This window comes from Macaca nemestrina, chromosome 14, assembly GCF_043159975.1.
Source record: "Macaca nemestrina isolate mMacNem1 chromosome 14, mMacNem.hap1, whole genome shotgun sequence".
Lineage (NCBI taxonomy): Eukaryota > Metazoa > Chordata > Mammalia > Primates > Cercopithecidae > Macaca > Macaca nemestrina.
This window is the reverse complement of record NC_092138.1, coordinates 115,505,653-115,529,836: the sequence shown is the minus strand read 5'-3', so window position 1 is coordinate 115,529,836 and position 24,184 is coordinate 115,505,653. Positions and strand designations below refer to the sequence as shown.

The following is a 24,184-nucleotide window of genomic DNA, read 5'->3' as shown; positions in this document are numbered from 1 at the left end:
AGGAAGGAGAGCCTCAAGCCCTCCTGGGCTGGCTCGGACCTCTGCAGGAGTGGGCACAGGGGTCACTATCTGTCATGTGCCTGCAGTTGGCCCCTCAGGAGAGGCCAGGGCAGCCCTTGGGGGCCCGAGCCAGAAGGGGTGCACAGAAGGGTGGGATCCCTCGGCTGACAGGGGTTGGCCACAGTCTACACAGGTCTGTGACTCACTCATTCCTCTGCAAACCTTCCATGAGCAGCATCAGCAGCCCCCAGCACTCACACAGCTCCTGGCTCTGTGCTCAGCGCCCCCCAGGCCGGCCACAGCCAGGCCAGCTTCTCAGCCTCAGCCTCTCCTTCTGCCACGCTGGGGGCTGAAAGGGGCCTGTTCTTCTTGCCTGCGCATCTGCCACAGGGCATGCCTGAGAAAGGATCAAGCAGGCCTGGCAGGGGCGGGGGGATGTGGGGAAAACCAGCCCCAAGCACTGTGTCTGCAGCAGGTGGCTCTGCTTGGGATCCTTGTGCCCAGGAACTTCCCAGCCGCTGGCCGGCCACTCTCGGAAGCCAACACAGGGCCCAGAGCAGGCCCAGGTGACAGGCTGGTGCCATGGGTAAGGAAGGAGAGCCTCAAGCCCTCCTGGGCTGGCTGGCTCGGACCTCTGCAGGAGTGGGCACAGGGGTCACCATCTGCCATGTGCCTGCAATGGGCACAGCCGGGACAGGGAGCAGAATATGGCAGGCTGGACAGCCAGGAGGCTGGAGCGGAGAAGGAGGCACAATCCCAGCAGGTGTGAGGCTCTGACTCCAGTACCAGCAGGGCTAGGCCTGGAGGGGGTCCCCTAGGTAGGGAGGAACAGTGCAGGAACCCGGCTCCACCTCCCTGTGTGGCCTTGGGAAAGGATTAACCTCCCATTCTCGCCTGGAGATCCAACGTGCCTCTTGTAACAGAAGGCGTGTGATGGATGGGCTCTACTCCTGCCTAGAAGTGTCCACAGGACCTGCCCAGGCCCTGCCCTGCGCTGGGGAAAAACCAGGCACCAGGACCTCGATGCTGGGCAGCCTGCCCCCTCTCTGGACCTCAGTTTGCCCATCTGAGGGAAGGGGCCCAGTGAGCGGTTCTGGAAGTTGGACCCAGGCCAGGCCACAGAGGAGCGTTCAGTGTGAGCTCAGGCACAGCAGGGAGTGAGCGGGCACAGAGAGACCCCGTCCCCGTGGAAGATGTGTCCTTTATCCTCAGCGAGTCCTGCCTGCCTTTGTGGTTCTCTAAACTCTCTCAACTTTGATGCAGTGAGGGAGAGAGCAGATGGCAGATTCCCCCCCCACACACACACAAATAGTGTCCTTCACGAAATAAAAACGTGGCAGCCCTTTGTACATCTGCCAAACTTGTTTTTGGATTTTCTGCTGGATCATGAAACCCTCACAGCCACCCTCCCTCTCCTGCCCTCCGCAGGGCTGGTGAGGCGGGCATGGGGCAGGGCAGGTGTGCAGACCAGCCAGGGCTGGGGGTGGGTCTGCACCTGTCACTCATGGGGACGGTTTCTCCGGAAAGAAGGTGCCTGTTGTCGAGGTCCCATGCACCTTCTCCCCAGCCGGGCAGCCCCAGTCCCCGGGCAGCCCCAGTCCCCGGCCAGAGTAGAGGTCTGAGCAGAGCCGGGGACATGAGGGCAATAGGTTGTCCTATCCAGAAAGGGCAGGGAAGCAGGGTGGTCCTAACCCAGCCACGGGGCCTCAGACAAGAGCAGACCCCCACCCTCAGACAGACAGAGGCAGTGGGGGTGCGGGCCCTGTGTGAGTGCCAAGGAGCAGGGTGGGGTCACTGTCCTTGACCGAAGCTGGCGGCGAGGAACAGCAGAGCCGTCAGCAGCAGCCTCGTCGGGGCAGAAATTAACCCACCACACACCTTATCCTGTGATCACACCTCACCCTGTGATGGCCAGTGCCAGGGGCCACAGAGAAAAGAGCAGGTGCTCTCAGCCCACATCACAGGGGCAGTCCCCATCCTGGTGGGGGCACAAATGAAGGCCAGAGGTAACCTCAACTGAGACCAAAGCCTGAGGAAGAGCCAGAGGGCCCAGCTCCAGGCCACGGGAGCCGCAAGCAGGAAGGGGCAGGGAAGTGGTGGGCAGGGGGACAGCAACCTGCAGAGCACAGCCAGCATGGAGGACAGGCTGGTGTGCCTGGACCCACAGAGGGACAAAGGTCAAGGCGACCTCGTGGTCGGCCTGTACAAGGTCTTCAGTGGCCACAGGGCTCTGGTCCCAGCCCCAAACCCACAGGGAGACACCGGTGAAGACTGGACACCACGGTGACCACGGCGAAGATGCAGGGGCCCTGAGGGCCAGCTGGACCCAGGTCCCCGCAGCAGGAAGCTTAGTGCACAGTTCTGAACCTTCACTCAGGCGGCCGGGAGCTCACCTGCCCAACCCCGGGCACAGCCGGAGCTGCCCCCTCAGTGGGGCCTGGGACAAGGGGGGGTCTCCCAGCCAGACAAGCTCACCAGGAAGCAACGGGTCCCGAGCAGTGCAGGTTCCTGGGCCTTAGGGTAGGAGGGACTCAGAACGCACCTGTGCCACCCTCCCTGGCAAGGCCACAGCCAGAAGCAAAGATGCCATAGGGAGGGAGCCAGTAACAGGGAGGGTCCAAGGAGAGGAGGACAAGGCCAGGGGGTCTTGAATCCAACACCTCCAGGACCAGCTGGAACCGGGCCAGGAGAAGAGCCTGTGAGCAGGGCTGTGGCCCACCCAATTCTCTTCCCTTTGAGGCTGTCGGGGTGGGAGGGACAGGAGGGTCAGCATGGGGGTGACCAGCTGGCGGGCTGCGGAGCTGCTTCCTGCGTCTATGGCAGCCACCGAGACTGCTGGGCACCTGCCCAGGGCCACACGGCTGCGGGTAGAGCCAGCCCTGGAACCAACCTGCAGAGCCTCTTGCCGGGGACTTGGCCTCCTCCCACAGCTTTTCCAAGGGGCACCAGGGAGCAGGGACAGCCTCCGCACCCAGAGAGGCCAAACTCCAAAGGACACAGCGGCTGAGGCCCCAGCAGAGACGGCCAAGAAGGAGGATGTGGCTGCAGGGCCCCTGGCCCCTGGCCTCCGCCCCGAGGGCCACCCGTGCATGGGCCAGGAGAGGAGAGTGCCGCCCAGCTGGGGCGAGGGCCCACAGGGCCACCTCGGGTAAGAGGCTGAGCTGAGGCGGCCACAGGGCCCAGGGCAGCCCCCAGGACTTCTCTGGCTCATCAGCTGCTCAGGCGGGAGGGTGAGTGAGGGAAACTGAGGTAGGTGGGGCTGCCCACCCCTGCAGAGGTGGTGACTCACCGAGCTGGGGTTCAGCCCCATGTTCGCCTCCACGTAGGTCTCAGTCTTGGGCTCCACGGCCAGCTCAGCCTCCAGGATCCTCTCCACCGGCATGTCCTCGTTGGCGCTGCTGGTCGACTCCACCTCATTCTCGTTCCGGTCCTTGCCACGCTGCCGCTCCTCCTGCACGGCTACAACCCGGGAGGTGCAGGTCAGCCCCACACTCAGCCGGGCCAGTGGCTCCCAGGGAAGGCTGTCCTGGCCGGGTGGTGCCAGCTCCCAGCCAACGCACCCACAACACCGGCATCCCCACCGGCGCTGGGTGATGGAGACCCCGTCTCTGCCCCAGGCCTGGCCGTGTGGCTGTGTGCTCTGAGAACAGAGGCCAACTCGCATTCATTCCAATTAAAGTTCACACCAGGAGCCTGCCTGGGGCCTGGCAGGAGACAGTGCAGCAGGGACCTCAACATGGGGTGAGAAAGGCCCAAATGGTCTATGGACTCAGGGAGAACCAGGAAGCCTTCCTGGAAGAGGTGTTGATGGGACTGGAGGAGGAGGTTGCAGAGGAATCATGGCTCAGGCTGGAGACACGGTCCCTGCCAAGGCCCAGAAGCAGAGCAAAGCACACACATGACGTGCCACAGGGGCACTCATGCTGGCTGAGGGACTGGACAAGGGGAATATCCAGGAGGTGACAGGCTCAGAGACACCTGGGCAAGCAGGAAACCGTGCACCTGCAGACCCCACGCCCCTCCCAATGACACTAGGCCCTGCCAGAAATGGAGGGCAGGCGCCCAGCCCCACCCTGGCCACACAGAGGCGGCCCACCCAGCTCCACCGACCATGCCCCAAGCAGGGCACCAAGATGCCTTTCAATCCGCTCCAGGAAGCAGCCACTCCAGTGGAACCAGAGGCCGAGCATTAAGGTAAAACAGAGTGATGCTTGCAGGTAGCAGGAGCTGCATCAGGCATGGGCTCCAGCCAGCTGACTCTGATCAGCCCCGGGGGTGGGCGCTCAGCGAAGGGGCCTGAGGCATGAGCCCTGGCTGCCCAGGTACATGCAGCTCCTCCCGCCCCCAGCTTCCCTCCACCTGGATTTGCCTGCCTCGACTGTCCACTTTGAACACGAGGGAGCCACCTCAGCCCCTCTGTCAGCCTGTCTGGGGATCTCCCACCAGAAGTGCCGGGAGGCAGACTGGGACCCAGATGGAAATTGGACAGAAGCATCCACTTGGCTTATGGGCCATTCCCCCGAGACACGTCCCCTTTCCTGAAAGTCCTGAGCTGGGGCTCTGGTCCCCAACCCCACCACCTCCTTCTTCCGTTCCATCCACCACCCAACAGCCCCACGGGGTGGGCACTCACATTACCCCATTGTACCGATGAGAAAACTATGGCTGAGACAGAGAAAATGACTGTCCAAGTGAGTAAACAGCAGAGCCAGGAAAGCAACAGGGACCGTCGGGTCCTGCAGCCACCTCTGTCCAGCACAGTTCCACGCCCGTACTCCAGTCAAGGCCTCTCCACTCTCATCCTGGGAATGCCCCTCCCGCCATATCTCCTCCGAGCTCAGACATGGACCTGGGGCCAACTCCTCCCTCCCTTGTGTCCTCCTGCCAGTGTGCTGGGCTGGGTAGTCCCTGACCCAGGCCCCTTCTCCTCCTGGTCTACGACGGTGCCCTCCTAAGGGCCAAGGCCTAGGACGGTGCCCTCCTAAGGGCCCAAGGGTATGGCCTGGTGGAGGGGTTCCTGGAGCTGCCACCTCTCTGGGCCTGTGGCGGGGCTCATCCCAGCCCCTCCAGGATGTCTCGATGGTGGGCAGAACACAAACCTGGAAGCCTGGGGTCCTCGCAGGCACCAGCCACCCGTGGACTGACCATGTCTCGTCCCACCCTCCCACCTTCTGGCTTCCAGATGGGTTTGGAAAACGGTGGGAGAACGTATCTGTGCCTCTGGCACCCTCTCTGCCCCACCCGCCACGGTGCCAGCCGCCACTTTCTCCCGAAGCCACAGTTTCTGCTGAGCAGCCATCTCGGGGCTCTGCAAGCCCCTCCCTTCACACCCCCAGGCCCGGGGTCCCCAGCCACGCCTGGTTCCCTTCACGCCAGCCACAGCTCTGCAACAGCCGCACGTGGATGCCTCTCAGCCACGCTGTGCCAACAGTTTCCAGCATGGCCCACTGGCTTGAGCGAGGGACTTCCGCCCACACAGGGAGACTCCGGCCAGGAGGCCCATCCCCGGCCTCAGGATGCACCAACCAGGCCGAGGGGCCAGCCAGGGACCCCGCAGTCGGCAGGCACAGGCCTGGCCCTACTGGAAACCTGATGGCGGGTGGGGGCAGGATGGCGAGCAGGGCTGGTGGGCAAATGGCAACGGTCCGGCAGGGGCTGCAGAAGGCTCCAGTCAGCCCCCACATGGGACTTCCGTGAGCCCTCCAGAGGGCAGTGCTCATCCGGGGCAGGGTCACTACTGACACGACCCTCTGTACGGGGTCCTGAGCCTATAGAGCCGGCCCCACCCACGCTGAGCAGCCCCCAGGGCAGGAAGCACCCGCACACGCAGATCGCAGCCAGCATCTGAGCAGAGGGGGACTGGAACCTCCACCGGCCCAGGTCTCTGAGACCCTAAGGATGGGCAGCAAGGGCAGAATTCTAAAGTCTCAGTGCCAAGACACAGATGGCACTGCTGTCTTCCCAGTGGAAAAGCTGAGGCTCTGAGAACCAAAGGGGCAGGGCTGAGTGCTCAAGACAGTGAGCAGCCTAAAGCTGTAGGCCCTGGGATCCGACAACCCCAGCCCCACACAGCCTGCTAGCTTGCCACAGCCCGAGCAGCCGTGTGGCCCCGGCCAAGTCCCCTGACCTCTCTGTGCCTCGGCTCCCTCGTCCGCAAGACGAGAATGACAACGCTCACCCCCAGGATGGCTCCAAGAGGAAGCGCCAGCACACAGGGGGCCTGGAGGTGCCCACAGCTGTCACCGCAGCCTCCCACCCCATGCGCCAGCCCGGCCCAGTGCCAGGGATTTTCTCCTGCTCAGAGGTAGCCCCAGGGAATGGGGAGCCCCAGACAAGGGTGGCCCTGAGCGAGGGGCCTCGCTGCCAGTTCCTCCCCAGGCGCCTGGGGCTGGGTTCCTTGGCACCTGCCTCCTCCGCCAGGGCAGCCGAGAATTAATTAGCGAGTGTTTTGTGAAGCACTTTGAAGCTGTGAAGGGCCCGGCAGCTCTGCCCAGCATCATTATAAATATGATCACTTTATTTATAGGCTGGGGGGCAGAAGGGGCCGGGATTTATGCTTTGCCAGCACAATCACCTTCTAGACGAAGTCATGCTTGACTCATGTTCCGCTGGCGCCGGAGGCCGGGCGGGAGGCGTCTGTAAACACAGAGCCTCTTTACCCTCCAGCCCCGAGCGCAGCGGCTGGAGGAGGCGGAGTGGAGGCATGCAGGAGGCTGCTCGGAGCCAGAGGAGGCTCACACACCGCAGCCCAGTCCCCCCAGGAAGACCTGAGACTCCCGCCCAGGCGGCCCCTCCCCAGCATCCGTGGGGTCCCGAGCCTCTGGAGACAAGCTGGCCTAGGACTTGGGGTGCAGCAGCCCCCCAGAAGCAAGGGACATCTCTGACTTGCCACAGCCCCCCAGGGTCGAGAAGGAGGGAGGGGGTCTGGGGAAGGGCAGACGGCTCTGAGACAGGCATGCTGGGGCCCAAGGGCATCCACAGCCCCACTGGCTCCTCTGCCTTGGGTAGTGGCAATGGCTGAGTCCTTTCTCTGTCCCTTGTGCAGCCCAGGGCTGGGCCCAAGACAGGCAGGACTGAAGTCCACCAAACCATTCTGGCCTCCTCTTAAGGATGAGGTGACAGAGACCCAGAGAGCGGTGCCAGAGGCCACACGGCAAGCTAGAGTCTCTAAAGGGAGTGGCTTACTTTCCCTCCAGGGCTTCAACCTAGAGCAAGGCATCGGAACATGAGAACCGTGCACACACACGTGCACACAAACCATGCAGACACACAAACACACACACAGACATACCACACCACACCCACACCACATACACATACACACCACAGCCACACTCATATACCGCACAGACACACCACACCCACACCCACACATGACCACTGTTCTCCAACGCTGCCACCAGCCACGCACAGCACTCTCATCACAAGCTCTCAGGGGTCTTCCCGATGCCTCCAGCCCACCACAGATGAGGAACCTGAGGACTGGGCAAGGCAAGGTCGCTTGCCCAGTGTCATAGGCCAGAAGGCAAGAGGGCCACACCTGAGCCCAGCCGGGGCTCCCTTCCCACAGCAAAGACCTGTGGGGCCGGCCACATCCCTGCAGTGCACGCACACGCACACACATGTCACACGCCAGACACTGCTGTTTCCATACCCAGTCCTTCAGAGCCGGAGGGTGGGCACAGGAAGCAAAGGCAGGCAGGGAGGAAATGGGGAGCAGCCTTCCTGGGGGAGGAGGAGGAAGCAGAATGGGGGACAGGCATTGCCCCCTCTAGGCCAGTGTCTCCCCCCACCACCCCTGGTGGAAGCTAGGTCTCTTCTATCGGACTGGGAACCCCCAAGCGTGAGGCCTGTCTTCCCCATCACAGCACGTGTGCCTCCGGGCCCCCCAAGCCCTGCCACCCCCGGCTTCAGCAAACAGGCCCAGGCTCAGCTTGGCAGAGGGACAACACCCACCACGCATGTCCCCCCACCTCTGCCCACCCCTGGTCCCGGGAATGCTGCAGAACGAGTCCCTCCTGGTGGCTGCCTGCGCGTGCAGGCCCTATTGCCCAACCGGAGATGCTATCAGCCTGTGGCATCCTACAGCATAGGGGTGGGAACCCATCTGCCCCAGAGCCAGAGTGGGCCCTTGCCGGGGGCAGAGTCACCGCATGGGGGCACTTGGGCCATCCTGCCTTCAGCCAGCCCTGGGACCAACCTCGCAGCACTGCACTGGGATGCGACACCTCAGCACCACCCTCAGTTTCTAGGAGTCTGACCACAAACCAGGCCGAGGGACCACGTGGCATCAAGGCCAGTGAGCGTAGCTGCCTGCCAGGGGCCTGATACTCAGGAGCGCTCAGCCCCCGCAGCCGACAGCTCCCATCCTGCATGCTCTAGGCCACAGACACCTAGCGCTGGCCAACTTGGCCCCATAGCTTTCTCCAGGGCTGCTGCAATGCCCCACCCATGCAGCCAACAGCCCTGCCCTCCGCTGCCAGGGAGCCCTCCTTGCAGGGGTTTGCCCCAGGAGGAGAGAGGGAGGCTCCGCATTTCAGGACCCACCTGGAGCCAGATGCAGGCGGGGCAGGAGGGTGCTTCCCAAGTCCTCCCAGCCACTGGTCCTGTGTGGGGTCCCTGCAGGGCGAGCGCCTAGGCTGCACCTGGGGCCCCGTCCCTGCCCAAGAGTAAGGCGCTCCACAGGTCTGGCTGTGCAGCCCACATAGCCAGAGACTTCCCCTATGCACGAGGCACTGGCAGCAGGGCACGTTTGGCACGGGGGCCTCACCGCCTCCTCGCCGCCCACGCAGACGCGCCCTCCACGCCGAGGCTGAGTTCTGCAGCTGTGTTTGGGGCAAGAGCGCTCGGCAGCAAGTTCCTGCCTCAGAATCCTGCTGGAGGCAAAAGGGAGGGGGTCCACTGACAGCAGCATTTTCTCCCACGGCCCTAAGTCCGGTCTCCAGGGCTGTGCACTGCCAAGAGGAAGGACAGAGAGCAGGAAGGACCGGCAAGAAACAGGCGCCACGCCTGGTGCTGGCCCTTAGACCTCCCCATGGCTCACCTCTCTGTACCCCATTTCTCTGTCTCGCAGGTAAGAGGTGAGTGAGACCATGCGTGGGGATCAGGAAGGGGGTGTCCAGGGTGGCCCCCCAGATGGGGGGGCTCCTAACAGGACCCAGTCACCAATGGGCACCAGGGGAGGGGTCTGACCAGGTGACTCCAGGTCCCCCCAGCCCCAACACTGCACGGTTCCACTGAGATGGGATGGGGTGTCATCCCCAGGCTTTGGGGGACCCAGGCAGCTGGACTCTGATGATCCCAGGCACATGGATGACCGGGCTGCAGGGCCTTAGGAAGGAGTCAGTGCAGCCTGGAGGGCCCGGGACAGGGCTCAGAAAGGCCAGCCCTGACTTCTGAGGGCCCGGTGTGATGGCAGCCTCAGACTTCATGGACACTGCTCCCTGCAGCAGGCCTGTGGTGCCGATACCTTGTCATTCCTCAGGCGTCAACAGCCCTCCTGCCTGCCTGAATCTCACCGGGTGCCCGAGGCAGGGTCAGGTGCCTCCTCTGGGCTCCCACAGTGCCTGAGCTTCCCCTAAGTCTGCACCGGCTGCACCCTGGGCCCCCCCTGGTTATCTGGTGATCACTTTCTTTCTTTTTTTTTTTTTTTTTTGAGACGGAGTCTCCCTCTGTCGCCCAGGCTGGAGTGCAGTGGCCGGGTCTCAGCTCACTGCAAGCTCCGCCTCCCGGGTTCACACCATTCTCCTGCCTCAGCCTCCCGAGTAGCTGGGACTACAGGCACCCGCCACCTCGCCCGGCTAGTTTTTTGTATTTTTTGTAGAGACGGGGTTTCACCGGGTTAGCCAGGATGGTCTCGATCTCCTGACCTCGTGATCCGCCCGTCTCGGCCTCCCAAAGTGCTGGGATTACAGGCTTGAGCCACCGCGCCCGGCCTGGTGATCACTTTCAAAGGACAGCAAGCTCACTGCTGTAGGCCCAGGCCCGGCACCAGCCACGCACAGTGCTCTCATCCACCACCAAGCTCACAGACGTATTCCTGAAGACCCCAGCATCCGAGAGTGGTCTCCGCTAAACCAAGCTGTCTGTGCTATGGCACCCTCGTGGAAACTGCCAGGCTCAGGCTGCACACAAGGCCTTCCCCACCCGGCTCCGGCCATGCCTCAGGCCTCCACCCCAGAACAGGCCAGTCTCCACGCCTGAGCACAGAGGCCCCGGCCACCGCCTACCCTACCCCTGCCTGCCCCTGTTCCAGTTTCCATCTTCCAGGGACAAAGCTGCACCTGCCACCACAGCAAGCCTTCCTGCCCACACCAGGCACCCAGAAGAACCGGACTGGGCCCACACCTCTCCAGGCTGGGCACACGCTCCTCTGCCCTCTGGTGAAAGCAACAAGGTATGGATGGGAACCAGAGCCCAGTATGTGACCCCGAGCAAGGCTTGAACCCTCTGGCCTAGGTTTCCCAGCCTGCACAGCAAAGGGTGGGCCTGAGCACACGCCAGCACTCTGTGAAACATGCATCCCCATCAGAAAGGCCTGAGTGGCAACACTGGGCATGGCCACACCAGCCCTGGAAGGCAGCTCTGCTATGCGGGCACAAGGACCCCATGCCAGCCCGTACGTCACACTCAGCCTCGCGGCCCAAGGAGGATACCCTGCGGGAGTGCGGGGCCCGGCAGAGGAGCTGATTTCTCAACAGGACCGTGAAGGCTGAGACGGCACACACAAGAGATGATGAAATGAAACTGCAGCACAACGGCCGCCACTCAGGACATCCCTGACGGTGAGACAGTGGCTTGGATCCTGCTTGGGGACCCCACCACGGGCTGGCGGGGAGGAAGTAAGACACACCAGCCACACAGGTGTGGGGCCTTGGGAGCAGCACGGCAGAGGACAGAGGAAGGGTGTCCTGCAGAGCTGGGGGCACGGGGACAGACCAGCAGATCTTCACCCCAGACAGCACCTCCCACCCCCACAAAACCCAGGGCACGGGACCCGATGGGAAGAATCGAGGCACACCCGCAAACACGTGAGAAAACCATGACCCAGGGACCCACTCGGAGGCCAGGAATCGCCAAACCTGAGAAGGAAAGGGGATGTGACAGATGGAGACACTGAGGTCCACAGCCAGCCAGGGCTGGGAAGTCACAGCGCCTGTTGGGTCCGGGACTCTGACCCAGGTCTGACTTGACAATTGTGGTAACATCGGGGGAGGGACCTTCCCTGCAAACCGCCCCCAACACAGATTTGTTAATAACACCGGCACAAAAATGCAAGGAAAGGAGGAACTGCTCCAAGAGCCTGGGGGCCATCCGGCGGCCCTGCAGGGGTGCAGCAGAGTTGGCCTCGGGAGGAAGCCGGCCCGGAACCACCCCTGGCATCCAACAGCTCAGAAGACACCCCCGCTCCACCTCTCCAACCTAAGCAGCACCACCTGAAGGTCTCCTTGACCATCCCCTCGCCAGACAGCCAACGCCAGCCAGAAAATGCCGCCCGGGGCCCATGTGCGCCCACGCTTCGGGCCCCGCCGCCACTCCTGCCTCGGCCTTGCCGTGCTTCTGTCCAGGCCACTCACTCCCTGTTGTCCATCTTGGGTGTCCATGCGTAGGCCCGGGCCCCACTGTTTGTCCAACACCTGCCCGTGCCCCCACCCGACGCCGTGGCCTACCTTCCCGCTTCATGCCCATGGCCAGGCACTTCTGGTAGCGGCAGTACTGGCACCGGTTCCGCTGCCGCTTGTCAATCAGGCAGTCCTTGTTGTCGCGGCAGGTGTAGGTCAGGTCCTTGCGCACCGTCCGCTTGAAGAAGCCCTTACACCCCTCGCAGCTGTACACCCCGTAGTGCTTGCCTGCGGGACAGGGCAGGGCAGGGCTGGGGAGCAGTCACCGCGCCGGCAGGCAGCCCACCCCGCATCCAACGCCGCCACTGTCAGCCGGTGGGCCAGGCCTCAGGAAGGGACCCGCTGGTCTCCAGACCCCCGCCTGGGCTCAGACTGGGCCCCGGCCTTGCCCTCTCTGCTCCTCCGAGGACAACTGGGGAGTGGGGCAGGGATAAATCCCAGCTCATCAGGGACCAGAGCTCCTGGCAAGTCACCTGCTCTGTGTCTGCACCGTGCAGCCCGTTCTTCCCTCTCAGGCTGTGGGGGGCAGTGGCACAACACAGGCCCCTTGCCCAGACCCAGCCAAGGGAGGAGGCACGGTGCTGGCTGCCCCCACACTGACCCTGCCATCAGCAGCCACCTCCTCTCCGGAAGCCTCAGGCGGCCCTGTGCCCCACCCCACCCAACACACGCTGTCCCACAGACGTGAGAACCCTGGAATGGCCTCATGGAGCCCTGGGAGTGGGCCATGGCCCAGGTGCCTGCCTCCCTGCACCCTGGCCTTGGGTCCTGCTTGGGTGACTTGGGGAGGCCTCCAGACCCTGCAGTGGCCTGACAACCCTGTCCCACCGGCCCCCACAGCAGCAGTACCTGAGGAGCGGTCCCCGCAGATGGCGCAGATGTGCTTGGTGAAGGAAGCCATGTTTCCTGAGGGGTGGGCGGGGACCTTGAGGACGCCATTGAGGCCCAGGGGGGGCTTGATGTCCTCGCTGCTGCTGACCGGGTTCATGGGTGAGCTGAGCTGGGGGGGCAACCACAGCGGTCAGTGGGGTGCACACCAGGTTCGTCCGTACGTCCCCCAGAGCCCTGCAGCAAGGATGGCGCAGCCGTACCCCCCACTTCACACACAGACACGGAGGCTACAGAGGGTCGTGCCCCCCACCCGCCACGCTGCTCCGGAGCAGGGGGTCACTGTGCGTGCTGAGCGAGGCCAGCAGAGGCTGCAGCAACCTCAGGACTCGCCCACAGCAGACCCCAGGCCTCTGTGGCAAAGGACCCCTCAGCAACCCCCCAACACATGGGCGATCCCTGCTTGCACCCCCAGTCCACTGCCCACCTAAATGAGAGCTGCCTCTCATTACTGAGCCCCTGGCAGTGCCCAGCCCTGCTGGGTGCCCCCGGACACTCCATGAGGCAGGCACTCTGGGGGGTCCCAACCCACAGATGAGGACGCCGAGGCCCAGTCCCCAGGACGGAGGAGGGCTGGGGACCCTCCAAGAACCACACATGTACCCCACCACACCGCAGGGCAGGGGTCCTGGTCACGTGACACAGGAGAGGGGAGTGGACACCCCCGGGCATCGAGTGGCACGACACCACTGGCCTCTCCGCACACCCCTCCGCCCCACCCGCCAGCCCGCACGCTGCCGCCCGGGCAAGCGTGGGAAACTCACCCGGTCACCCTGGTAACAGCTGCAGCGTGCAGTGACACAGCAGTTTTGGTTCCGCTGCCTCCACCCAGCTCTGCAGTCAGTGCAGAGGACCCACAGGCGCTTCCCGCTGCATCCTGCCAGCCAGCCCGGCTGCGCACAGCACTGAGCGCTCGGCCAGGCAGCCCCCAGCCTTCACTTCTGCAAACCCCTGCCACCGCTTGTGCGCAGGAAGCTCCCCTCCTTCCTTCCTCAGGCCTCCAAAATCCCATCCCCCCTTCTCACGGGACAGGAAGAGTTTGAGGCTCAATGCAAGCAAAGCAAAAACCACCCCAAAGCCTCCTTTCACACGGGCCTCGGTGCCTGGAATGAGTCTTCCAGCCCCAGTTTGTTCCGGCTTCTAAGTTCTTCCTCGGTCTGCCCAGGTGGGCTGTGAGGTTTTGCGAGGATGCTTGGTCCCCGCGGGCCTCAGGTGAGCTGCAAGAGGCCAGGAGGTCCCCCGTGACAACTCAGCACAGTGGGGGTGCCACAGTGGGGGCTCCAGTCACCGGAGAACCGGGTGGCCACCGTGTGACTCGCCAAAAGCCCAGCGTTCACGTCCACAGGCACCAGGTGCGCTTCTCAGAGAAGGGAGGGAACTGAAGGGGCAAGAGAAGGCTCCAGATGTTTGCTGAGGGGCATGGTGCCTGAGCTTTGCACCCACACTTGCCACTCCCTGCATGGAAAACCCTGGGGGCCCCAGATGCAGAGGCTGTGGCTCAGGGATGTCAGGGGTTGGCCAAGGTCACACAGGGTCCCCCACTCTGCAGAAGGCGAAAGTGAAGCCCCTGGAGGAACAGAGCTCGCCCAAACTAAGTGCCCAGCTGGCCCTGCCCCGTGCTGGGCTCCGGGAGGCACCAGCGGACAAGGCCCTGCCCGGCCCTCCAGGGCTCGCTGGTCTAGTCGCTGTCTCACTTGGAGGCACTGGAGGCCCCAGAGGTGGATCCCTGGCTCCGGATTCTGCCTGCCTCCTCCGTTCTCATGGCACACTGGGAAAATTATTTAATTACTGTAAGCCTGAGTTTCCTCATCTGCAAAACTGGAACAATGTTAGTGCCTACTTCTTTTTTTTTTTTTTTCCAAAACAGGGTCTCACTCTGTCGCCCACGCTGGAGTACAGTGGTACAATCATAGCCACTGCAGCCTCAAATTGCTGGGCCCAATCGATCCTCCTGCTTCAGCCTCCTGAGTAGCTGGGATTACAAGTGCACGCCACTGCACTCAGCTTTTTTTTTTTTTTTTTTTTTAATAGTGGCGGGGTCTCAACTATGTTGCCCAGGCTTGTCTCCAACTCCTAGGCTCAAGCAATCCTCCCACCTCAGCCTCTCGAAGTGCTGGGATTACAGGCGTGAGCCACCGCACCCGGCCAGTGCCTCTCAGAGCCAATGTGCAGGTAACTGAGTCGCTCCTTGCGGCAGGGCTCAGAGCAGAGCTGGCAGACAACTCGCTGTCTTACAGGGAGGCCGGCGGCTACAGTGAGGACTCCAGCCTCCTGGAGGAGACAGGCCAGGGACTGGGAGGAAGAAAGGGGTGTCCCAGGCAGAAGGACCCCCAAGCCAGTGTTCAGAGGTGGGGAAGCAAAGGGCTTGTTGGAAAAAAGGAAAGAAGTAGGTAGAGCCAGGGCGGGATCAGGTCAGAGCAGGGGCAGCAAAGGCATCCACAAGCAGGAAGCATTGGGCACCCTCGCTGTGTGCGCTAGCACTGGGGAGGCACCGAGGCATGTGAGCAGGGGGTCCTTGGGCCAGAGGCTGAGGGAGTACAGGCCATGACTGCAGGTCCAGGTTGCTCAGAAGCACAAAGCAAAGAAACTCACACACTTCCTCTTCTAGGCTGCCCCAAAACACCTAGGGTGCGTAGGGATCCACGTGCTGCCTCCCAGCCCCCCATCTTCAGTCCCTTGCGCCTAGCACCTGCCCTGGGTAAACTGAGGGAGCGCCAGAGCAGCCCTGGCCAGGAAAGGGACTCCAGGCAGGACAGAATGGCAGATGGTCACCCTCCATCTCAGCGTCACGGCCAAGCCAGGTCCCGTGCTGAACTCAGGGTGCATCCCTGGCTCCCCTAGACCTCAGGGAGATCAGAGGCTCTGGCTAGCCCAGTGAGCCCAGCGCCCAGTGAGCCCCCTCATGTCTGAGAAGAGCGGAGCCCGGGCTGAGGTGCCCATCCTGGCTGCAGGCCCTGAGGCCACCCAACTTGCCTCTCTGGGCTCACCTGGAAGATGGTCCAGGCTGCAGAAGCAAGGCTGTGCCAGGACGGGGAGGCCAGGCACGCATTCTTCCACCCTCCCAGCCCTAGGCTGCTGGGCCTCAGGTTGGCTTACAGCCCCCGGAGCGCAGCAGAGGGCCACCCCCGGGGTCTGCTTTGGTCTGTCCCTCCCCCAGTGGTCTCCACAGCCCCCCAGCTATCCAGGGTCTCCTCCCACACTCCCTGCTCCAGCTCCCCAGAGAGCCAGGCCATCATTGTTGCTTTGTTGGAGCCTCAGGACTCCATGCATGGCCAGGGTGGGGGCCATCCCATTTCCCCTTTCAGATCCTTGGCACTTATTTCAGTTCCCGCCGCCTCAATGCCCCACCCAGGTCTCCTGCCCGTCTCTTGGCTCTCTCCTCACACCCACCACACCCTTCCTTCCTGAGCTCCTGCAGGGTCTCTCCACCAGCCCGGACTTGGGGAAGGCCCACTCTGCGCCAGGAGCAGGCCCATGGGCCTTGCTGGGCCTCATCTGTCCAACAAGGCAGGAGCAAACCAGCTCCTCCGCACACTCCCCTCTGACCTCAGTCCCTGGTGGGTGGGCGCCGGTGCTGCCCTGCTTCCGACCCCATGAAGCCCGCTCAGCGTCCACCCTCCCTGTGCACCATCACAGCCCCACAGGCCCCCGGCAGGCACTGCTGCCAGGAGGCTTTGCTGGAGCTCAGAGGCCTTGACACCAAGTCCAGCTCCAGGCTGGGCACTCAGAAGTGCTCTGTGTGGAAGCTGGCGCCGACTCACTCCGCCAATACCTGCGACGTGCCCACGTGCGCCGGCTGCAGCCAGGCAGGCTCTGGGACACTGTGGGGAATGTCCCCCAGGCCTGCTCTGGTAGAGCCTGCAGACCAGGGAAGAGACTTGGGACAGCTCAGGGGCCAGGCAGCTGCAGTCTGGCCTGGCTCTACCCAAGCGCCCCCAGACTCCTATTTCCCCGCCAGGAGGGGTCAAGTGGCCTGGACCCGGCCACGTGGAAGGCCCTTCCTGCCATGGATTTGAGCAGGCAGGAGGCAGTGCTTGGCACGATGCCTGGTCCTCCCCAACAGCAGCAGAAGTCAGAGAATCTCTCTGACTCCAGCGACTCTGACTTTGCGGTTGTGGTTTTGGGGCTAGGAGTGGGGGCACATCCCTCCTGAAACCTTCCTCACACTCCCATGAATGTGAGGAACCCCGGGGTTCCAAGACAAACTGATGAGCCCTCGAAGCTGGACTCAACCCCCAGGGAAGGAGTTATGGGGTCTGGGGAACCAGGGCCAAGTCAAGCATGGGCCTCGGACCACGGCAAACTAACTGCGGGTGAGACCCACACACAGCCCAACGGCAGACCGACGCCAACGGCGGCCGGGCAGGGAACGTCTGGGGCAACCCACGTCTGCTCCTCACCCACACCTACCCCGGGGGCCCTCGCCAATGTCAAGGGGACCTGCACCACTCACTCCCAAGCAACTTGGCTTCAACAAGCCCTTACTTTGTGCCAGGAGCTGGCTGCACAGGAAACAACAGAGAACGGCCCAGAAGCAGCGCTGAAAAGCTTCCTCACCTAGTGCTACCGTCCCCTCCCCGAGAAGGGCTCAACAGTGCCGAGGACACCAGGCACCCCGAGAATTCTGGGAGCACCACTGCCACCCGCAGGGGTAACCTACTGTGCAACAGACCCCTTGGGGTCCAGGGCAGGCGGCAGACCTGGGAGGACCTAGCAAGGGGCATCCTGGGTCCCTGGGACCCAGCAGGTGCTGGCCAGTGAGCCAAGGGACAGGCGGAAGCCAAGTCTTCATCACCCTCTCGCCACAGGGCACCGTGCCGCCGGCAAGAGCAGGGGCAGGGCTGGTGTGCTAAAAATAACACGACCAGGCCTCCCTCGTGCCAGCACCTTGGGCCTGCTGCCTGCTTTCGGAAGGCCGGTGATATGAGAGGGACACGGACAGAGGCCCCAGTTCTTCTGCACACATCCCCCAGAGCAGAGGGGCTTTGATGGGGTTGGCCCAGAAAGCCAGCAAGATTCTCCAGGGAAAAGGAGCTCGGGAGGTCAAGGCTGGCTCTAAACAGGCCCAGGCAGATGGGCAGTAGGCCGGCTCCAGACCCCAAACACAGCCCAGTCCTAGGCCAGGAACGGTCCTGGACTACTTGGGAGGTGGCATGGGGGCTTGGGGCTAGGTGACCATCTGCTGCCTCCTGGCCCCCTCACGTGCAATCCCTTGGGCCTAGTGCCTGCCCTAGGTAAACAGAGGCAGGGCAGCAGGGGGCTTGGGAGTCCACAGGACACATGTGGCACTGTCAGCTGTATGTGGGCAGAGGAGCTGCTAGGCGAGTCCCACCCTGGTGGGCTGTCCTGAGATGGCACCAAAACTCTGCCATGGAACCTTCAGCTACTAGGGACAAAGGGTGAAACCCAAACACAGAAATTCAGAGCGGAAGGAGCACCCCTGCTCATCTGGGGAGCCCCTGGAGAGGGAGGGCCGAGTGGGAGTCTGGGAGGTTCCGGCCGGCCAGGTGGAAATCCACAAGCAACCACCGGGAGCCAGGGGAGGAGGCCCAGCCTCACCCTCCACCCTCACAGACGGGACACCCCAGGGCTGGGCACAACTCCACAGGAGACACTCAGGGTAAGAAGGAAGAAGGGAAGCACGGACCAGGTCTCCAAGTTCCCCATGACAAGACCCGGACTGTGCCAAGCTCTGCCAGGCACCAGCCCTTCCTGATCCAGAAACAGCCCAAAGGGCCAGGCTGAGCTGGAGAAGCGACTGAGCAAACTTCAATTGTGGAAAAGGTCCCCACACCCCACAGACGGTCAGGCGCCCACAGAGCCATGGGGGAGCCAAGACCACAGAGCACCGCTGCCACACTCGGCCACTGCAGGTCCCAGGGCCAGCGTCCCTGAGCGGGGTGCAGCTGCTCTGAGCCCGAACACGCCTTCCCTGGGGGCCCTTTGGCCGGGGTGTGAGCAGAGACTTCAGGGGAGGACCCGGGCTGTGTGGCCACAGGCTTCTGGGGAAGCAGGCTTAGGCCTGAGAGAGGCCACAGCCTCTCTCTGCTGAGCCCCCCAGTCATGGGAACAAGGAGTCCTGCGTCCTCCAGCATGGGAGGGGGCCACGTGTGCAGAGAACCAGCTGCAAGGCACGTCGGCTGATGATCCAAAGGCCCAGGCTCAGCAGTCAGCCCGACCTGGGCTCAAACCCCCACGGCACGCTGCTCCCCGAGGCTCTGTATACTCTGCGTCAAGTCGGGCGACCACAGCACCTACCTCCCAGAGGCCTCAAGATGAGGCGGCTGCCCTGCAGTTGAAGCCACAGCCCCACCCGTGGCCCCACCCCCTCCCCTTGCCCCAGCCCCGCACTCACCTGGGGGCTGCCAGTGCTGAAGCCCAGAGTGGGTGTGGTGGGCACCGACATGGAGTGGGGGCCCATGGGGGAGCTGATGACCGAGAAGGGCGGGCCCATGCCGTTGATGGGGGAGCTCAGGGTGCTGATGGGAGAGTGCAGCTGCCCCGGGGAGCCGATGCCAGGCCCCAGGGACGGGTGCAGCGAGGGCGCAGCCATGGAGCCTCGCCCCGTCGGGGAGGTGAGGGAGGAATTCACCTGGGTGGAGAAATCTGCAAGACAAGAAGCCGCAGGAGACGGGTCAGCGCAGATGACGCCGGGCCTCACCAGGCACTGCCTCCCCAGCTACAGACGCACCCACGGGAAGACCCCGGCACCCTCAGGCGGCCCCGTTGGTCTCGACAGCTCACTGACGCAAACTCACACTCACTAGGGGCCAGGCATGCCCGGAGCTCCCCTCCAAGGCACTGTTCTGCGCCTGACCCTGGCTTTAGGCTGGGCCTGCGGCAGACGCAGGAAGAACCCGCTGTGAGTGAGCCCCAGGATGCCTGCCTGGGTCACTCCAACCCTCAGCACTGCAGGCCCCTCCACCTGGGAAAGCAGAGGGAGGAGGGGCTGGTGGGCGGGACTAGTCAGTCAGTCCCTCTGCCCATCTCCACAGGGACCCAAGGTGAAGGTCTGGGAATAATCACGAAAGGCATAAAGGCTGGTGGCTCCGAGAACCTGCCGTGTACCAGGACCTGGTCAGTGCTCAGTGTGGGTGAATTCGTGGATCTGGGAGGTCCGCAGTGAGCACTGTGATTCTCCCATTTTACAGATGCGGGAAGCCAGGCCCCGAGTACTCAGAGCTGCCTGTGGCCAAGCCAGGACTGGCAGCGCCTACAGACCCACTGCCATGTCTGTCGCCCTAACCAGCAGGCCACGCTGCCTGGGCCTGCTCAGGTGCCACGGCAGTGTTAGCCCGGGCAGCGGACGCTCAGACCCCTGGCTCCACGCTCTGAGGTCTGTTTGAGGGGACCAGAGGGGAGGAATGGGGCACCTCCCGTGTGGGTGGTGGGCTGGACGCTGCTGGGTGGCTTTGCGCCAGGCCTGGGTGTGTGCCAGGAGCAAGAGGGCAGCCCACAGAGGCCACAGGAGAGGCTGAGACCTCCCACACTCCCGCCTTTCATCTCGGATTTCAAAGCCCCGAGCGTGCTTCAGGAGGTGCCCCCCCCGCACCCCGGAGGCTGGCACAGCGGAAAGGAGGCTCCTAGGTGGCGAATCCACTGCCCATGGGCCTGAGCAGACCACTGGGAAATGTCAGAGCCCAACCAAGGCAGCACAGACAGCAGCACGTGCCGGGAGCTGGAGGCACTGCTTGCCTGCCCCCACCCTGCCTCCAACGGGCTGGGCACATGGGGCAAGTCACTCTCCCTCTCTGGGCCTCAGCCTTCCCATCTGCAGAATGGCCTCTCAGGCCCTCCGTGCCTTGACCTGCGGCAATCACAGGCACTTCTGAGGAGTCGAGCAGGACCATGAACACACAGAGTGGCTATGACTGAGCCCAAATGCTGCAGGTCAGGGGACACCCCTGGCTGCACCCCTCCACGGCCCCGGGAAGACTTCACCTCCCCGAGCCTCAGAGCAGCCGTGTCCAGGGCACTGGCCCACTCGCTGGGTGCCAGGCTAGAGCGAGAGGAAGCCCTGGGCCAGGCCTCTCACAGGCATCTGCCTCCTGTGCACCCTGCGTCCTGGGGGGACATGGCATGAGTTTTAGGATGCCACCACCACCCGGCAGCATCGGGACTGGGGTCAGTCCTGACCCCATCCAAAGCCGGCACTCTTCCTATCGCACACAGCTCTGCTGCCCCCAGCAGCTGTCCAAGGCCAGCTCAGAGGCAGCAGGAACACAGAGGCTCTGCCACCCTGTGCCCACCCCTGCTCAGGAGCATTTGCCCATTCCTATCCAGTAGCCTCAGGCCTGCCCCACACACCCCCTCTCGCTTCCCTTCCAGGAAGGAAAGTGCAAAAAGGAGGCCTGGATGCCAGATTCAGCCAGCATTGCCCTGATTCAGTCAGCACTGAATGGGCCTGGCTGTCACTAGTGCCCCATTGCACTCGGGGACAGACCCCACCAGCAAATGAGCCTTGCCTGACCCACTGGAAACCTTTATCATTCACAATATTGGGAATAAGCCATTTCATTGAACTAAAAAATGCAGACTTAAGGCATTCCAGAACCAGATGTTGGTGGCACCTACTGGCCAAGACGGGTACTGCAAACCAGCCTTATTAGTCATTAAACTCCCTGGAGGAGAACAGGCAAGACCCACATGTAGATGTCAAACACGTGCAGCCCAGAAGTCTCCACATCCAGAATCCTCAGGTGCAGAAGGCCAGAGAGAGAACAGCTAGGGACTGACAAGAGAAGGCAGGCAAAAGAGTGTTTCCAAGACAGACAAACACAAAATCAGTTTGCTCACGTAAGTCTATGAAATATCTGCATAACCTGATGTTACTGAATCCCGCAACTCTCAGAGAAGCTACCACCACCGGCCTGTGACAGACAGGGAAACTGAGGCATGGAGAAGGTGTGAGATGAGAACTGCCCCAAAGGCACACTCCCAGAAACCTGCAGCTGCCTCTAGGCCAGGCAACCACTACCATGCCCACCAGGGCACTGCAGGGACCCTGGGAATGCCACACGGCTGCCTCATCGCAGCCCTGCCTCACCCACCTTCAGCTGACCCCTGCCAGAGGAAACTTGAGTCAGCTTCTTCCTTTACCAAGCCTCAGTTTCCTCATCTGTGAAATGCAGACAGGCACACCTACTCAGCAGTGAGTTCTGCTCGGTCCCAAGTCCACACAGGCTGAACCTGGACCCAGTCTGGGCCCTCCTTATCCAGGTCAACCCAGGGAAGCACTATGCTGACTTCAAGGCAGAAGGGACAAGAAAGCACGACTGTGCACAAATCAGCTTTGCAGGCATCTCCACCGGGCAACCCTGGGAGCATCTGGGAGGAGGCCAGGCCATGCAGGGAGCCCAAACTTCAGCACTGCATTCAGAAGCCGGGCCTTGGAGTGGCCCAACCTGAGGCCCCAGGCACCCCTGGGGACGCCGCCCACCTTTCTTCCTGGTCTCTGGGAAGAAGACGGGAATTTTAAGGCCATGGGAGAAGTCACTCCTGGATTCTTTCAGCTTCTCCACCCCACCCCCTGCTCCAGATGTAATCTGGGAAGACTGGGGAGTCAGGGGGACTCTGAATTGGAGGAGGGGACTGGAGGGTTTCTGGGACAGCCTTCCAGGCCACCTCAGGAGCTGAATTATTTAAGCCAGCTGCCCCTGGGCCCCGTTCCCAGCCCTTCCTGTTTACACAGACTCTGTCCACAGCAGACACCTTCCCAGAGCCTGGGTGACAATAGGCTGGGTGTGTTTTCTGGAATCCTCTGGAAAGAGATGCTTTTTGGAGAGGAAGAGAATATTAAAAAAGAAGAGGCAAAAAATGCCTCGACATCCTCTACTCGCAGTGAAGCGCCCTGTGCATGTACGTGCGGGCTCTGTCTCTTCCAGGCCATCTATCCGTCCCCACCCCTGATAAGTGGTGGCTCCCACAGGCGTTATTCTTAAAACATCCTACTTTGGGGCCGGCGTGATGGCTCACACCTGTAATCCCACCACTTTGGGAGGCTGAGGCGGGTGGATCACCAGAGGTCAGGAGTCCGAGACCAGCCTGGCCAACATGGCAAAATCCCGTCTCTACTAAAAATACAAAAACTAGCCAGGCATGGTGGCGCATGCTTGTAATCCCAACTACTTGGGAGGCTGAGGCAGGAGAACAGCTTGAACTTGGGAAGCGGAGGTTGCGGTGAGCCAAGATCACACCATCACACTCCAGCCTGGGCAACGAAAGCAAAATTCCATCTCAAAAAAAAAAAAAAAAAATCCTACTTTGGACTTGCAGGGGTGCTTGTCACCAGCTGGTCTCCACTGGCTTCCATGACCCTCCAGGCGTACCCCCACAACACAGGGACAGCATCAGACACCCAGACCCAACCTGGGAGCCAGCAGACACACAACCCTCCCCGCTCAAGGGAGTGGCAGAGGGGCCTGAGTCGCAAAACTGAACAGCGGGATCCGGGAACCACAGAACCTGAGCCGCACAGGGCCCCACAATCGCACAGCCTCACACCCCTCCCACCCACCGTGCCCCCTTAAGGACCACAGGCAATCAGTGTGACTCCGAACTCCAAGCAAGGAGGACTCAGGAAGCCCACAGGGACCTCCAGGGCTAAATGGAAGAGAAGAAAGCAAGCCTTGATCCTGGCAGGGGCAGTGCCGAGCAGCCCTACATGGGCCAAGGCGCCTCACACAGCTACTGGATTTTTATCCTGCACAGAGGAAGTGGTGGAGTGATCGCCCCCTTGGCACAAAACTGACTCTAAAGTGCAGATACCTGGAGCCGGGAACAAAAGCCATGTACCAGAGATGAATGCCCTGGAATGCCCAGCACCCAGGGCAGGCACAGAGCAGCTCCCTGGGCCCTCACATGGCAGATCCCGAGTATCGGGGGCTAAGCGGCAGGTTAAGTAACTTGAACTAAGGAATGTTCTTTGTCTTGACTGCTGCCTAGTAATGGCACAGGCTGCTCCCCGAATTGGAGAATTCCCACCACGGGTGTATGCAGGCACCACTCAGGACCCCAAGGACACTCACATCCCAGAGGGTCTGCTGGAAGTGGGAAGGGACGTCCCTGTTGACCAAAATTCCTAAGCTGCACAGTTCCCTCCAGAACGCTCACCAGCGCCAGGATGCTTCTGCTGCCTGGACCCCAGAGCAGGAAGCCTGGGGAACCCCCACCAACTCCCTTCCGGCCTCTGCCTGGCAGGCGGGGGAGGCAGAGGAGGTGGCAGGAAATGCCAGCCCGACTGTGGTTGGGGCGGGGGCGAGCCCTCAGGACTCCAGCCCCCTCCTGGGCAGCCAGGGAACCTCCGGCTCTGGGAGAGGGGAACTCAAGTCTCCACATCCCTTTGGAATCTGCAGGGCCAATCGTGGCAGGGTCTGAGCAGGCCACAGGCTGGGACCAAGGGATCAGGCCACCTGTTTAGATGAACAACAGAGGACACGCGGACCATCCAATTCGGGGCCCCAGGAAGCCCAGTGGAGGGAAGGACGGTGTTCCAAATGGGGGAGCGTGTGGTGGGGTCCTGTGGGCTCCCTGGTGGGGCATCCAGGACGGTGCAGAGAGAGGGCAGGGTGCCCGGGACAGGGGAGGAGCTCGGCCTGCAGTTGAGGAAACCTACTGGGAAAACCAGCACCCAGATGACAGCCGGTCCTCAGCCTGCCCGTTCCCGGTCTCTGCAA

General features: G+C 62.5%; 1 protein-coding gene across 4 annotated transcripts in view; it reads right to left on the bottom strand.

Annotated features, from left to right (window-relative positions):
• The window catches only part of LOC105471885 (retinoid X receptor alpha), a 120,754-nt gene that overhangs the window by 22,325 nt on the left and 74,245 nt on the right, over positions 1 to 24,184 (bottom strand). For 3 of the 4 annotated variants that reach the window (XM_071078575.1, XM_071078573.1, XM_071078576.1), the window contains exons 2-5: positions 18,865 to 19,115; positions 12,471 to 12,621; positions 11,670 to 11,849; positions 3,290 to 3,459 (exon numbers count right to left, since the gene is read on the bottom strand). In XM_071078575.1, the coding sequence (XP_070934676.1) occupies positions 3,290 to 3,459; positions 11,670 to 11,849; positions 12,471 to 12,621; positions 18,865 to 19,115 (752 nt within the window). Of the gene's footprint in view, positions 1 to 3,289; positions 3,460 to 11,669; positions 11,850 to 12,470; positions 12,622 to 13,273; positions 14,342 to 18,864; positions 19,116 to 24,184 lie in introns of those variants that run through there. The other variant, XM_024789781.2, reaches the window with a different exon arrangement.